This window comes from Epinephelus lanceolatus, chromosome 1 (assembly GCF_041903045.1).
Source record: "Epinephelus lanceolatus isolate andai-2023 chromosome 1, ASM4190304v1, whole genome shotgun sequence".
Lineage (NCBI taxonomy): Eukaryota > Metazoa > Chordata > Actinopteri > Perciformes > Serranidae > Epinephelus > Epinephelus lanceolatus.
The window spans coordinates 24,151,880-24,167,792 of NC_135734.1; the positions used below are offsets into that span (position 1 = coordinate 24,151,880).

The 15,913-nt window shown below is 41.2% G+C and overlaps 1 protein-coding gene across 1 annotated transcript in view; it reads left to right on the forward strand.

Annotated features, from left to right (window-relative positions):
- The window catches only part of LOC117257567 (caM kinase-like vesicle-associated protein), a 49,467-nt gene that overhangs the window by 21,880 nt on the left and 11,674 nt on the right, over window positions 1–15,913 (forward strand). Inside the window, exons 2-3 of the mRNA XM_033627846.2 lie at window positions 15,314–15,421; window positions 15,505–15,636. Of these exons, the coding sequence (XP_033483737.1) occupies window positions 15,327–15,421; window positions 15,505–15,636 (227 nt within the window). The 5' untranslated portion in view covers window positions 15,314–15,326. The remainder of the gene's footprint in view (window positions 1–15,313; window positions 15,422–15,504; window positions 15,637–15,913) is intronic.

Consider the following 15,913-nt stretch of genomic DNA (forward strand, 5'->3'; position numbering starts at 1 on the left):
ATTAGCAAATACCTATTGCAGCATGGTTTCCATGGATGTCATCCTTGACACCCAGTTAACTTCAAATATAATGCAATACTTTCATGAGTGCGTCATGGGCTCAGTCATCATTGTGTGACCTCATTCAGCAATCGATAGTAACTTAACATTAATTTCAATGCAAATCTTCAAGATTATTACTCTAATAGTTTCAAACATCACAACAGCATCTTTATATATATAAAGAATGCACCTTTACAACCACTATATAAATTAACTTTGATATGATTATAACATTTTTTAATATGTTGTAATGGTATATTTTTGTATGTAGAAAATGAGACGGTGACAGTCAGAATTGGAGCAGCCTGTGTTACTTTAAGCCCATTCATCTCAGTGTCCAAAGTTTGAAATGTTCAGATTTTATTGGCACATTTGGCTGCTCTGAGTCAAACTACGCCACATTGATTTGTGTTTCCATTACCAGATTAAACGCGCCAATTGGGCCAAGTCACGCTCAAGGTGGACCAAGTGACGTCAGATGGGCCTCCTCATCATTTCGGGACAATTCAGTGTCAGCTTTCAATAATGATTCAGCAATATCCCATCCCTGTTTTTCAAGTAATAAATGGTACATGCCAAGCAAAATTGTAACGACAGCCCTCAAATTCTCGATGATATGTTTGCTGGCTACTAACAACTGCTGCACAGTTCAGTGGTAAACATCTCTAAAGAGGGCACTGCTTTTAAACTTTACTGACTCAGGTGCCTCATCAGTTAAAGACACACCTTAAAGTGGGTGTATGGAGATGCATATTCCCACTGTGTTGGGATGACACACGATGACACACTCATATGAGACAGCTGTCACCTGCTTCTCACTTCTAATTAGCTAATTATTTTTGCATGAAAATGAATACATTAGCTCCAAGATGTTTAACTATCAGTATATTCACTTTACACTTAAAATCACAAATACAGCAAAAATCACAGAGTAGCTTCTTAACATTTCTTTTTATGCATTCTATATGAAACCACATGTACTCCCCTAGAAATATATAAACAACACAGCAGAAGTGATAACCTGTTGTTGTATCGAGTATTCAGGTTTAAACTTTTGGTGCCTGTATGACATCTGAGGATTCTCAGGTCTCCTGTTGTTTACAGTGCACAAGTAATGGAGGCACCATGCATGGTAAATGATGTTAGTGTAACAATGTGGACAATCTGTCTGTGTGGATGTTTGCCTATTTGCAGACATGTTGAGGTTATGTACAGTGCTGTCAGGCAGACATGAAACCAGGCCTCTCAGCAGAGCTATGGTGTCAGGTTGGTAGACACTTCCATCCTCCCTAACCCTGCCTTCAACATACGTTCTCTGAGTTGTATCTGTAATTAGGGCATTCAGAATCTGCTCTCACCACCTTATGTTGCGATTCACAACACTCACACCAACACTCCTGCATCGGGCTAAAAATGACATAAAGGTACAGGAGTTTTGACAGCAGAGACATTTCTTGGGCTAAAATTAGAAATAGTGGCCATATCCGTTGCAAATAGGAAAGGACAGAAGTGTTCATAGTAAAGTGCAGTATATAGATTCACACTGTAATGCACACATGCATGTGTGCATTCAGGCATGGACTAATGTCCATGCACTCAGACACACTGTTCTCCCTCAGGATGGATTGTCTGTAGCTGTTTTATCAAAACAAGCTCACATTTGTTCTCACACACTCTCTCTATAGGGAAAACACTTAGAAGCAATCTTACCTGGACAGTAATAAACTGTATATAGAGGCTATCCAGGTCACACTGAAGCACCCTCAGGCAGCCATATTGGGGGTCAAAAGTGGCCATGCAGCCGTGGGTGGACTGCAATTCTAAACCTACAATTTGCCGTTTCAGCAGGATTCAGTTGTCACAGTGATTTACGTTGTCCTGCTTCTGCTGAGTAACTGATTACTTTGGTATTTAATCAGTTTCTTTGCTTGTAAGCTGTTTGCTCAGTTTACTAGAACTGTTGCCATTAGTGTTGTTTTTGGCGGCCTGTTTTAATTTTAGTTTTAGTCTAGTCTTTGTGTCGAACTGTCATTTTAGTTTTTATTAGTTTTAGTCACGTTCATACTCTTTTTTGTCTAGTCAAGTTTCAGTCAACTAAAAGTCTGAGCATTTTAGTCTTATTTTAGTCAGAATAATCCATGACTATTTTTGTCTCGTTTTAGTCGATGAAAACTGATGACATTTTAGTCTAGTTTTAGTCAATGAAAATTGTATTTTAGTCTCTTTTTAGTAATTATACCCAGTCAATATAGTCTAAGTACCCAGTATAGTATAACCAAACCAAAATTTTCTTTTCTAAATTAGCTCCTAGTTAGAGCTAAATCAATCTGGAAATCCATTGGTAAAAAAAAAACAAAACAAAAAAAAACAACAAAAAAAACCAACAACTTTTTTTTGTGTGTGTGTTTTGTGTTAGAAATAGTGGCCGTATCCGTGTGTGTTTTTAGTGTGGGCAGTCACTGAGGCTAAGCTAAAGTTAGCAGCTGGATGGTCAGTAAATCCCAAGTGGTAACCTGCAGGGCTCAAAAATAAAGCCAACACAGGAAAGGCAAAAATCTGCAGCTCCTCAAATGGCCACTTGAGGCTGGCTGTCGACAAGTCACCTCAGCTATATCAAGTCACTCATCTAATTATGGTCACTTATTGCTCCAAATATCCAAGGTGATGACGGCCAAAATGCCAAACTCCGCTTCAGCACTGGAGTCCACAAACCAATGAACTAGTAAAGTCAGCAGTAAATCCCTACAAACTACATTCTACCTTGTTAAACTACAATGTCTCGTTGTCCATTCCTGCAAATTAAATACAAAAGATGAGACTTGTAGGTGTGGATGATTTGTTGTTGTTTAAAGGAACCTTTGATGGAGCTGGGTTGAGTTACAAAAGTTAAGTCATGAGTAATGTAACCTTCGCTACGGAGAATAATAAATTAATGTCATTTCTTTTTAAAGTGTTCAAGTATCTTGCCCAGCACTGGTAATAACCCAGACATACTGCTGTGCATTTACAATTATTCTCATCTCATGGACACACTTCCTGCTTTGCTCTTTAATGTTCTGATTTATCTAGACCTACTTGTTTTTTTTTTTTAAAAATATATTTGTAAAAGGAGCACAAGTCATGAAAAAAAAATCTAGAACAAATGCCAAAAATCTCCATACAGCACATTTAAGATGCAGGAAATGAAACCTGTCCCCCAGCAAACCAAGCCAAGCCCACATTTACTATTCAAGCACTAGTAGCAGCGTCAGCTTATCCACTAGTTTGAATCAGTTTGAGCATCTTATATTCAAATTGTCTTCATGACTTGCAAGTTAAACAGACAAAATGGAGCAAACAGTATTACAGTTCACAGTGAGGTGCCTCTGCTGGGTTATACAACCTTTGTGTGGTACAGACAGATGCTGTTGGTGCTGACAGGATTAACGAAGACACCAAAGACAGGTACAGTCATAGGTACACAGTAGACAACTGTGTTCCAAATTGTGAAGTAATTTCTAGTCAGCTGTTTGCAAGTACTTATTCTGTGATTATTGTCCAAGAATACTGAGCCAAAAGACTCACAAAGCTGCCAGCGCATGTTGCCGTCCTGCTAGTCAGCTCTGAGACAATGTTTCTTCAGGTTTCAATGCACACAGGCTCTGAGCAGCTGTTCACTGGCTTTGTAATCACATGAGTATAGTTGATAACAAAAGTTCCTGTGTACTGCCCTGCCTAATTAAGGCTGTGTTTTTTGTGTCCCTGCTCTGGAGCAAAGAAATAATGGTATGGTGGGCAGCATGTGCACAAAGGCCAGTCTGCCAGTCCTGGGAAGGCGGCCGACATACCAACTAGGGGAACTGAGACTGTACAGTATGTGCGACAAGATCCTGCAGTCTCGCCTCCCCTATAAAAGCTGTTGTAAGAGGCAGCTGTAATTTTCCCTGTGATTGTTGCAAAGAGGAATAGTAAACCCGTTGTGGTGTTGGTGCAAGTGATTCGCCAATGAGGGACTCCAAGTGTGAATGTGAGAAAGTCATGGCACAGGAAGACAGAAGGAAGTGGAGAGGAAGCAAAGCCGAGAGGAGTGAGGGTTTTTCCTCAAGCTCTCTCTCTACTGCTGAAGAAGCCACTGCAGTGTTTTCTCATTCAGTGAAGAGTGCAGCAATATGAGTCAGATACAGATCCTTGTTTTAAATGAATGACAGCACATAAGAGTGTGATTGTGATCATTTTCTAAAGGTGACCAAATGATTGGGATCCCTGGCCTTGAATAAGTCCTATAAAAAAAAGTAGATTGCAGAGCCTCCAATCCTCCATGATGTCTAGCACACAAATGTAATGGATTCTTGAGAGATTCGATGTGTGTGAGGCTGACGAGGACACCGACAAGCAGTGCAGTGCACTGAACTGGGATTAGAGAAAGGCTGAGGAGAGAGGGCTGGTATTTATTACAGCACTGCCAGAGCTGGCATGCTTCTGCTCCTAGCACACTGTTAAGCAAGCGCCCCGGGACACAGTGATTCCTCGATACAAGAAAGACACGAACCGCAGGCCCAGTGAGACACACTGTGGAAAAGAAGACTGTCAGCCATGAATAATTAATTCAATTGTATACGCGCCCACTTTTAAAAAACCTTTGCCACCATTCATATGCTGCACGCTGCCAATTGATGCAACTCTCCCTCTCTCTATTTATTTCCTCACTGCTGTTGTCTCCCTGCTCGTCTCCCCTCATTACTGACCTCTCAGCTCCATGCTCCTGTGCTGGACCTGCAAAGGTTGAAACAGCGAGACTAATATGCTGCAATGCAACTTTAATTAGTGCGGTTAAACCCCTCCGAGAGAGAGCATGCAAACTTTTATGTCAACATTTCCAAGAAGCCATTTCCCCTTAAAGTCAAATGTAAGAAGACATAATTCTTGTGAGTTGCAGTAATGAGGCAGTGCGGTGATGTTGCAGAATGTTTCCTCTTCCCCAGTGAGTTTCTGAGAGGTGCTTCCATGAATACATTGAATCGCCACTGAATTAATGCAGTTTATGCTGTTTACCGTGAACTAATATACATTAAATAACTTTGATTTGGTCTTCTCATCCATTTCTGTTGATTGTATAGAAATGTTCAGGGAACAGTGCAGCCTTGTCAGAGGCAATGCCAGGGTCATGCACCGACAGATTTAGATTTATTGCATAACATCAATATTGCACCTTGAGTGTAGCATTCATAGAGAAAATCTCAGCACTAATGGATTCTCTTGGCCCTTGGGTCAACCCTTCATCCATAAAAGTTCACTCAGAGTCCGACAGCTTTGACGTTAATGGGATTTTACTGTTACTGTACAGAAAGCAATAACAGTCATTAGCACATTCATATTTGCTTGTTGTTGTACACTTGGAGCTTAATAGTTACAAAGTACAAAAATAAAACCATCTAAATAAATGAGATGGTTTTGTATAGGGACTTTATTGTAGCAGAGTTATTTGCAAATCTGTGCGGAGAGTTGTCTAACTGTATCTCAGTTCATATGTGCATAATCAGATTTGTAACTAAAAAAAATCTCTAAAACTGTATTCACATTTGAAAGTGTACTGAGATTTTTAAATACATAGATGGATATGTAAATGTGTACGTAGATATTAATTTATGACTAAGAGCTGGAAATACAGACAACTCACTCAAGCTTCTCAGTTGCAGGGGTCGCATTAACCGGATATTCTCGGTCATTGACTGGTTTTTTACAACAATGACCGGAAAATCTGAAGGCCGTCGGTCATTTTGACCGGTTGCAATTACCATCCCTGCCCACTTGGCTGCAGAGTGCACAGTACTGCAGAGAAAAAGTCATTCATCTGCTTCATGTAGCGTTGTTGACATAACGCCCTGGACACACCGGACGCGGAACTGAGGTACGGCGCCCAACAGCGGAGGCAGTTTTCAGTCAGCGCCCATGTTAACCTATCTGACTGTCCATACAGGCCGCTGAGCAGAGCGGAGCGCCCGCAGAGTAGAGGCAGCGCTTCAGTTCGGCGTCTATTTTTCACGGGAGCCGCGAGCGCTTCTGTCAAGCTGGATCGAGCGGATCGTACCAAACAGGAAGTCGGACACAGAAAAGACGAGAGAATCTGGCCAATTTTCAAAATAAAATAACAACAGCACGCATTGAGGAACGTGAGGAGAAAATACCGTGTTTATAATTTAAAATAACACAACAGTGCATAACCGAACACATTTTTCAATACCCTAATCACTTCATTACAATTTTAATTTTGTGTCACCGAGCCTACAGGCATAACTACATAACGCCCTGGACACACCGGACGCGTTAGTGCCGTCCGGTGTGTCCAGGGCGAAGCCTAATGGCTCGGGTGTGTGGATGTCTGTTCATCTTTTTGTTCATGTCCTTATTAATGCACACGTTATAACTTGCTTGTTGGATTTATTATAAACGAACGAATGAAACCTAAATGTCTTTGAATAGGCTATCTTTATTATCATTTAAAAACGAAAATTAAAATGACCGGTAAAAATAGATTATGACCGGATTTTTATGACCCTGTCGGTCAAAATGGCCGGCGACGAAAAAGTCTAGCACAACGTCTGCTCAGTTGTCTCTCTTTTTAAACCTGACTGTTGCTGCACTTCTGTCGTGGCAGCGATCTGCACATGTGTGTGAAGATACCACCAGTTGGCAGTAGCATCCAGTGATTTTAAGTGTGACATTGCCGGGCCATTGACATAGCGTATATGCACTGATGCCGCATTCACTGCTTTGATGTGATACTTCAATGTCGCTGCCATACCGCATTGGGCAGGACTGGATAAAAGCACTTTAATGTTGACATTTCTCAACTGATTTCAACAAGTTGATTTTATACTCAGCAGTTTATACTCAACATCTCCTTGCTGCCCGTGTATCAATGTGTAATTTGGGCTTACATTAGCTGAATTACATAAGTGGTGAAAAATAATGCTTGGACATAAACTGTATATAAAGATGGACGACATGACAGGTCCCTAAAAATGAAGCCAAAATATTTTGATCACCCCCTAGTGGCTGACTGCAGTATAGGTCATCATTAAACCTGGCCCCTCCATAGCAGATAGAGGATGCGCCATGGGCCAAACAAAAACTCAAAGTACACATCAAATTCATTTTTCCAAAAGACCACTTCTTTAATTTTATGTAGTTATGATCACGGTGAGGTTTGTTCAAATGTACATTTTTTAGATAAGTTTGGTCATAACTAGTTATTTGATGCTATACAAAGAGGGGTTTCATGTCATGATTGACAGCTTGTGCTGATTGGTGTGGCCTATCACTGGCGCTGCTCAGGATTGGTTAGGCAGGTGTATGGGCAACAAGTTGATATCACAGAGATCATTACAGTGCAGACTCCAGCACGAGGTGGCATCTGGGACATTTTGGCTTTATTTTTGTACTGCAGAAGTAAGGGGAGACGTTTCATCCACCTAGATTTACAGTCTATGTGCTTGGACTAGTGCAGTGACATGGTGGTGGTTTAGCAGTTAAAAACATATTAACATGATGTTGGAAAATAGTAAAAATATAGCACAGTATAAATAGTACAGAATATATAACAAGGTTAAGCTTAAAATCACTGGTTACTACTGAGAAATGGTGCTTTGTGGGCTGTATAGCTACTCAGGCACAGTACAGGCAGAGACTAGTGCGGTAGAGACTAATCCCCACACACATTAGCAGATCTCTGTCATGACAGAAATGTGGCATAAGTTGCATGTAAAAAGGCAGCAAATTTAGAGGCCCATCTGAGTTGTAGGTTTCAGCCCATGGAGCCATTAATACCTTTGTACACATACAGGTTTGTACACACACTTGCAAATCTTAAAACAGATTTCAATTTTTTTGTTATGAATTGACAAATCTGATTACACACACACACACACACACACACACACACACACAAATTCTGAATACACAATGGCAGATTCTTGCACAAATTCACAAACCTCAGTGCACATTTAGAGATTCTTGTAAGTCTGATTATGTGCACATGGACTGAGATACAATTACAGAACCACTTTTAGTTGTATGAGCATCACTGCTGTGCTGCCTCCGTGTTATTTAAATCACCTACCTTGGACTGTGGATTAATTCCCTGCCCCGTGAATGCCCTTCACACCCAACACTTCTTTCTGGGAACACTTGATGTCAAAATAATTTGTTTACCAATTAATGGTGTCTTTAATATCACGACTCCGAAATGTCATGCTCGTACCTGAAGCTGTTTTCTTTTGGCACATTTGGTTTATCACATATATAACACAAAAGCAAGTCATGTCAGATGAGCTTGTGTCTGAATTGCTATTCAAATGACATCTCTGACATTGCAGCTCAGTCTGACCTCTCAGCTCAGGGTCAAGTGTTGTTATTTTTTTACCCCACGCTGAAGAGATGCTACAAGCACACACTCAAGACAAGGTTAATCATGAGTTTTCACTTCTGCTTAATTAGCTGAAAATATGTGAAGTACAACCAGGAAATGTCATTAACGGCCCTCCATGTAGCTAGAATTTAAAATGAATCTTGGAAAATCAGATTTCAAAGCACAGGTGGAAGCTGTCTGCTGTCTGAACACAGTGCCAGCTTTCTGTTCATGGTCGGAATCAAAATCAGACTGCAGAGCCCATTTGAGTCTGTTGCATAAACATCCTGGTGCGATTGAAACATTACTGAAACTTAAAGTGTAACTGTAGCCCATGTATTATTTAAAAGCTCTATTACTTGACCCTAGTTTCCTTCAGCATTGCCTAAGTAAAAGGCTTTCAAGTCAAGACAGAGCTGATGTGCAGAAGCCCGAAAAGAAGTTGTTTTCTTGTTTTCCATCATCCTGCGGTCCTCATGTTTGCTTCCGCTTTAATAAGCATAGCTTCCTTGCACCCTTCCCTCACAACTTTTCTCACAGGAAGAGATAGCGGGAGGCAACCGTTTGAGCATCTTTCTCACCCTGATCTCTGTTAAGACTTACAGAATTGTCACCATGCCCATCTGTGTTGACCTTATCGCCTCCTTTCAGCTGAAGGCAAAGTGCTATCGCAGTCTCTTGGGCAATTCCAGGAGATCAGCAGGGATGAAAGAAAATGAATGTCAAAGATGTTTATTTCCTAATAGCTGGCAAGTTTGTCCTTGTGGCTCTGAGGCTCCAACCAATCCCCAGGAACTGAGGGTGAGCACAGAGAGGCAGAGATGGTATTTTAGATGGCTGAGCTGAGCCTTGTCAAAACAACATTACCAGTTTGTTCAAAAACACTCAAGAGTGGAGTGTGCTCAGGGGAATCAACACACTGCAGTACTATGAAAACATGCTCACTTTTACCAATTATTACATACAGTTGGTCTGGCAGAGCTTTTTACCTGAAAACAGCTGCCTGAACCAAAACAGTAAAGTTTTGGGCTGTCAGAGGCAGAGCAGTGAGGCTTCAGGTGCTCCAGCCCCAAAGGTTTCCTCAAAAGCCCAGAATCTTTGCTATTCCCTAAATTACTCTAATATAACTCAGTAAATGTTCTTCTATTGGCCTAATATTCAGTTCAGACTACACATTTAATACATTGTTGGGGATCCTTGATTTGCAATTATAGTAGCTTAGATTGTTATGCTATGGATTCAAATTAAGGAGATTTATCAGCTAACGTTCATTCTCTGAACTCCAGCACAGTATTACAACAAAAGGTTTCAGGACTAGTGACTGTTTAAGCCATATTTCTTCTCTACCTACATTATGTAACTTGAAAATAATAACATCAAGCATTTTTTCCTCTTTTTAGGGTGCAGGAGTGAACATAATTCATTCTAATATTTGTAGTGTTTTGGTTTTGTGAAGAATGATAAAGACAGTTGGAGAACAATTAGATGCAAAATAGGATGTAGGATTTAGAGGATGTTTTTTTCTTTGGCAACTTTCATGTTTGCCTCAAATTATGTACTGATTTGTTGACATTCTATTTTCTCAAATGACTTGATAAATAGTGCATATAGCAGCTATTGATGGAGGGGAAATCTCCTTGGGGGAACATGCCCTTTGCCCCCCCCCCCCCCCCCCCCCATAGGTTTGGGCTGAGCCCTGAATGTTTACAACATCTGGCTCCACCCCTGGGTACTGTAAAACCAAAACAGTGAGCTGAAAGATCCTAAAGTGCCCCACAGAGCTACGGGGAAACTACGGAGTTGGATGATCATCTCTGCACGTCAGAGTGAGTTACACCAGAACATTTATCATTTTTTTACGAATGAAGCTGAATGCCGGCTGCAGTCAGAATTTTGTGACACCAGGCTGTGGGTGTCATACCGCTTCAACCAAAGAGGGCACTATAGTCAACGAAAACGTAAAGTTCCGCACAGCTGCTTTAACCAACTTTACCCAACAGGCAGGAGGCTGGCTATCATATCATCATCACACTATCTCGATTGGAACCCAAGCAGCGTCAGTCCTTCAAAATGCATTTATCAAGGCAAATTAGTCTGAGGTTTTCACTTAAAGCTGGAGTGCGGAGCTTTTGTCTCCCTCCTTTGGTAGTGGCAGTAATTGCATTAACATTGTCTACGCATGCTTGTAAAGAATGAAGGTGAACTTGCTGCATCTCCCATGCCCCCAGGGGTGCTCTCTTCAAGTCTTTTTTTTTAATTTAATCCTTCCTCTTAATGCTGAGTTTCTTTTTTTATCTGGAATATCCACTTCAGAAACTTTTCTTCAGCGCTTATAGGTTATTCAGATATAGCTTCCACCGAATTATAATAATTTCAAACTGTCAGCATAGACAGATAAAAAAAACATACGAAGCATTGTGGAAAAAAAGCAGTGCCAACCAAAACAAACTTCCTGTGCACCTGCGTGGGAAAGTTGGCAAAGACCGCAAACAACAAAACTCTGGACTACTGGGAAATACAGAGAGCTTTCCCTCTGGCAGTAGGCTCAGGCAGCATTGTGTGAACACTCGTTTAACAAGGGCTGTCCCGCACTCAGTGGTACCTTAGGATGAAGAACATGAAGTGAAAACTGGTCATCCATCAAAATGATGTGCTGTACAATTACTACAGCATATTTTATTTGATCGCATTTTTTATCCTGCTCTGGTGAATGTTGTATGTAAAATATAGTTTGTACATAACTGTTGAGGCTCAGCACTGCTTAGGTTCACTTCAGTGAATCTGTAATGGCTTACAGTCAGCACAACTGTGATACATGGGGTCTGATCTGCCCTGTGCATCCTCATTTAGTAGCTGCTGAGCCAGAGGGGGAGCACGGGGGGGGGGGGGGGGGGGGAGGGGGGGGGGGGGAGCCAAAAACTAAACCAGTAAATGAAAGATTTCCAAAAAAACAGGGAACCACTTCTCTGCCTCAGAAGTATTTCATGGTGGGATTAGTTCAAACAGCTGCTAACTAAAGGCTTACCATACCAAACAGATACCAGTAACTTCTCCGAGGTGTAGCCCAACATTACACCATAGCAGCAGGTAAAATAATCCCCTTTACTGCTGCGTTAAAAAGTCTTGACACAGTGCACATAAGCACTGCATTCAGCCTAATCCTGAGCTTCACCCAGACACAAGCCCGACAGGAATTTCTCATCGATTTCAACGGACACAAGGAAAACCTCATTTGCTCATCAGCTCGCCTGGCTGGAGGAGACGCTGCGCTCGTCTATTAAGCCCAAGATCTTTATCACTATTCATCTCCCGTCCTGTAAATCTTCCCTGCATCTGCAGAAAATCAGTGGTGATAGAGCACAGTGGCCTAAGCCGGCCCAACTGGCAGACCCAGGTCACACACTGGGCCATAAAGCACCGCGGGCCATCGATTGGTGCTCTCGCAGGGCAGATAACAGTCAGAATATGGGGTGATAATGCTTGAATGTTGCTGATGGTGGTCAGCCCAAATGGGCCCATTATGCAGAGCCTCTGTTATACGATCCTGCCAGCATCCTGCTCTTTCCACTTGAAATGCTTCGCAAATTCTTCATCCATTACAGCAAGTCACACTTTTTTTTTTAAAAAAAAGAAAAGGGAGCGGCTGACAGATACTCTGCACTTTTAGATTTCTGATGAACTAATCTGGCTTTGGATCTCTGTGTGAATGTTCGTGTCTCCATCGTCTGCTTCTTATTTTATATAGATTCTTCATGAACCTGTAAAATAAAGGTCTCCACTGAGTGGGCTCAGAAAGCTTTTCCAAAACCACAAAGGCTCTGTTATCAGCTGGATTTCTTCATTAGATTTATTAGATTTCATCATCATTAGAAGGGCTCTTTCACTTTCTTTTCCCTCAGCCTATTTCCCCCCTCTCCACAATGCAATGACTCTCTTGTGGACTGTTATAGCTACTTGCAGAATATAAATGTTTTCTAGTGTGATATAGATTTTTCCTGACAGGCTTCCTAATGCCTTGCTTCTGCCAGACTTACTCAGAATTACCTCCATTTAAGCCACTGGCCCTGCAGAACCTTCCTTTCTTCTTTGCTGCATAACTTCACTGAGCCAATGCACTTACCACAGACAGACATGTACAGTATATTAAGAGTGAGAGCACAGCCAGGAAAGGTCAGCCCCTCTCCTCACACTGACTACACAACACAGTATCAGATGAGAAAGGGAAGTTCAGAGAGAGCACGGTTTTCTCTTGGCAATTTGAGACGTCTCTGTGCTGAGCCTCATTCATTTAGACTGGATTACAAGTCGGTTCGTGGAGCTACAGTGAACAGATTGCCTTTCTTACACATAATGCTATACTTCTTATACTGGCTGCTCTCATTTACATGTTGACATCCATCACCCAAACTGTTGGCGCAGATGGATGTTGTGTGCTTGGGAAATAAATATTTTTTACCCTTTATTCATCTGGATAAATGTTGCTGTGCAGTCGTTCAGCACGCTGAGCTGAACTGCTTTACCTTCACGCAGCTTCACATATAGATATTTACACCATTTCAGAGCCCGTCAGTGAGGCTGCAGTGTTGTACTGTCGGCCCCTGAGTGACGTTACTGGCTTAGTGCCTTTTACAAGGACACATTAGTGGTAGTGGTTGAGAGATGCAACAACTGTTTTCCCTCCAGTTTTTCCAAATCTGTCCAGGGATTTGAACCAGAAGAACATTTAATCACACACTCCCTTGTTGTAACAGATCACACATGTTTTTTTTTTTCTTTCTGCCTTGTTTCATTTTTGCAACCGATTTCCTTCCAAAACAATTTACTCACATTCAGATGCCAGCTATTGCGAGAGCATTCAGTAATAAATCACCTTTTTGTTTGGTGTTGAATCTCATGATGATGAAGGTTGGACAATATTAAGATGCTCTTGTCAAGAGAGGTGTAAAAAGATTTAGCCATCTGTACCAAGATGAATATCACTTGAATATGTAGTAGTAGTATTAGGCCATTGTAGACAGTATTGTATCAGTGAGCAGGTCTGTTTTATATATATGGCATTGCTGGATATGCAGGGTTGTTGTGTCAGTGTGATAAAGTACCTTCATTTGTCAGGTATTAAAATGCACTGAATTAGCCAAAAACAGACAGTTATCTATAAATGATTTTTCAGTTGCAAGATTGCATGAGTTTATCAGTGTCTCCCAACCCTACTGATCTAATGATGACGTGTGTGATGTTAAGTGTGATTAGTTAAACAGTAAGTGTGTTTGAGATCAGACTTAAATCTATTAATGAAACAAAAATGATGTGTACTGTAGAGCCTGAAAAAAATTGCTGTGCAGATACGCGAAAGAAATGTCAAAGTTTAAACCTCTTCACTGGAAGTAGCTAAAGAAATAGCTCAAGATTTGCTCTCTGGCATTGTATATTTGGAACAATTTATTTGGCATGTGGTTTGATATTTTAGTTTGGCCCATCTCCCATCCACTAACATAAAGGGGGAGGGGTTTATGGGCTGTACTGCAGCCAGCCACCAGGGGGCGACCAAGATATTTGGTTTCACTTTTACGGAGCTGTCATGCCGTCCATACAGTCATTGATGCTGACCAGACTGCTCTGCCCCAGAAGGTTTCAGGTTTCTTTGTCGGGGTTGTGATGACTTTTGTTCTCCTGTTGGATAGTGTTTTTCCATATTAGATAGTGATTGACTTTCCTTTCAGTGACTTGCCTAATCTACGTAGTATCTAGCTTGTCTGGTGTTTGTTTGAATCTCAGATTTTAGGGAAGTGCGTAGACATCGCCCCCTTCAGTAAAGGAATGTGAATATATTTCTCTAGTGACAAATTTTGAACGAATACTTTGAGAAAAAAATGGAGCTATTCACAAACATCTTTTTCAATCGACCACAAAACAAAGTATGTGGAATTTTCCAGCTATAGTATATGGACAAGATTCAAGGTTTTACCCAAACACATACACACACAAATACACACTGCAGGTAACCATTAATGTTTTATTGTTGCACACTCCAAAAACTGCTACTTGCCTGCTTGTTTTGTTGTCTCTGTTCTGGACTCTACAGCACAGGGACAGGAAAACAAAAATAAAGAAACTTTTCCTTTCCCTTGAAACACAAAAATAACGACTCCAACCAAGCTGAATATAAAACCTTTAATTCTTGGTCTCAAATTTCACTCCATGCTATCTGAGAGACACACAGTGAGGCTGCACAATTAGGTGTTAAAGTGTTGGTGCAAAGCGAGTAAAGTACTTTAAATCCTCTCAGAGTCCTGGGGTGCTGTGTCTGTAATTACTGGCTCCTATTCTTGATTGGAAGAGCCTCACATGTTGCTGTGGTTGCCTCCCTGGGCTCTTGGACCATATTAGCTGCTTTACTCGGGCTCCCTGACCCCTATGGTTTGCAACTTTCACCCCACAGAGAAGCAATGGCACATCCAGTCCAAACTTTTGCTTCACAGCAAAAAACATTCCCCTCACTGTTTTATTACTTACATAAGTAAGATATTAGCATGAAGCTGAGCCTGTGCAGCAGACTCCTCTATGGCTCTGCCCTTAAAAATTGCTAGATCATGAAAGGCTCTGTTACAGTGAGTCAAACAATGCACTGCAATGATACCGCCTCTGGTGGCTCCTTAGCTTTAACTTTTGAAAGGCTTCCTCAGCATTACTGGAGCAATTCTTTATGTCTGAGGGAGGGCCGTGTTTTTTGCCAAGTCATCATGGAGTGTAATATTATGGCACAGTGTGACGCCAAATTGTAGAGAAATTATCAGCTAGGTGGGACGCCAGGACACAACACCCTGATACACTGATGTAAGAGTTATTATTCATTTCACTCTCTCCCTCTTCTGTCTCTACCCACAGGTCAGGAGTGGCCATGCCATTTGGCTGTTTAACAATCGGGGAGAAGAAGGATTATAACAATCCTTCGGATGTGACAGATAAATATGACCTGGGTCAGATTGTCAAATCGTGAGTATCTCAACTGCTTCCTGACTTTTGATCTGTGTTTCTATCCCTGTAAATAAACCTCAAATGCCTTTTTTTGTTTTCAGGGAGGAGTTCTGTGAGATATTCAGGGCCAAGGACAAAACTACGATGAAAATGTATACATGTAAAAAGTTCCTGAAAAAGGATGGAAGAAAAGTTCGCAAGGCTGCGAAAAATGAGATCCTTATCTTAAAGATGTAAGTTATTCATCATGGTTAATGTTCTCTGGAGTGTCAATTTCTGTGGTAAATAGTGCATGATCAGTTTTGTGATGAGACTGTCAGGTTCTTTGCTTTTTTGTTTTCCCTGTTTATCTTCTTAAACATAAATTTCACAGACAGTTTTTGAAACAAAAATACAAAAGGGAAAACAAATTGTGGTGCTCGCTTTAATAAGGAAATGCAAACAAACCTCATTTTGCTGAGCGATCACACGCAGCAGCTCTTTCTAAGAGCCTCGTTTATCTCAACTTCT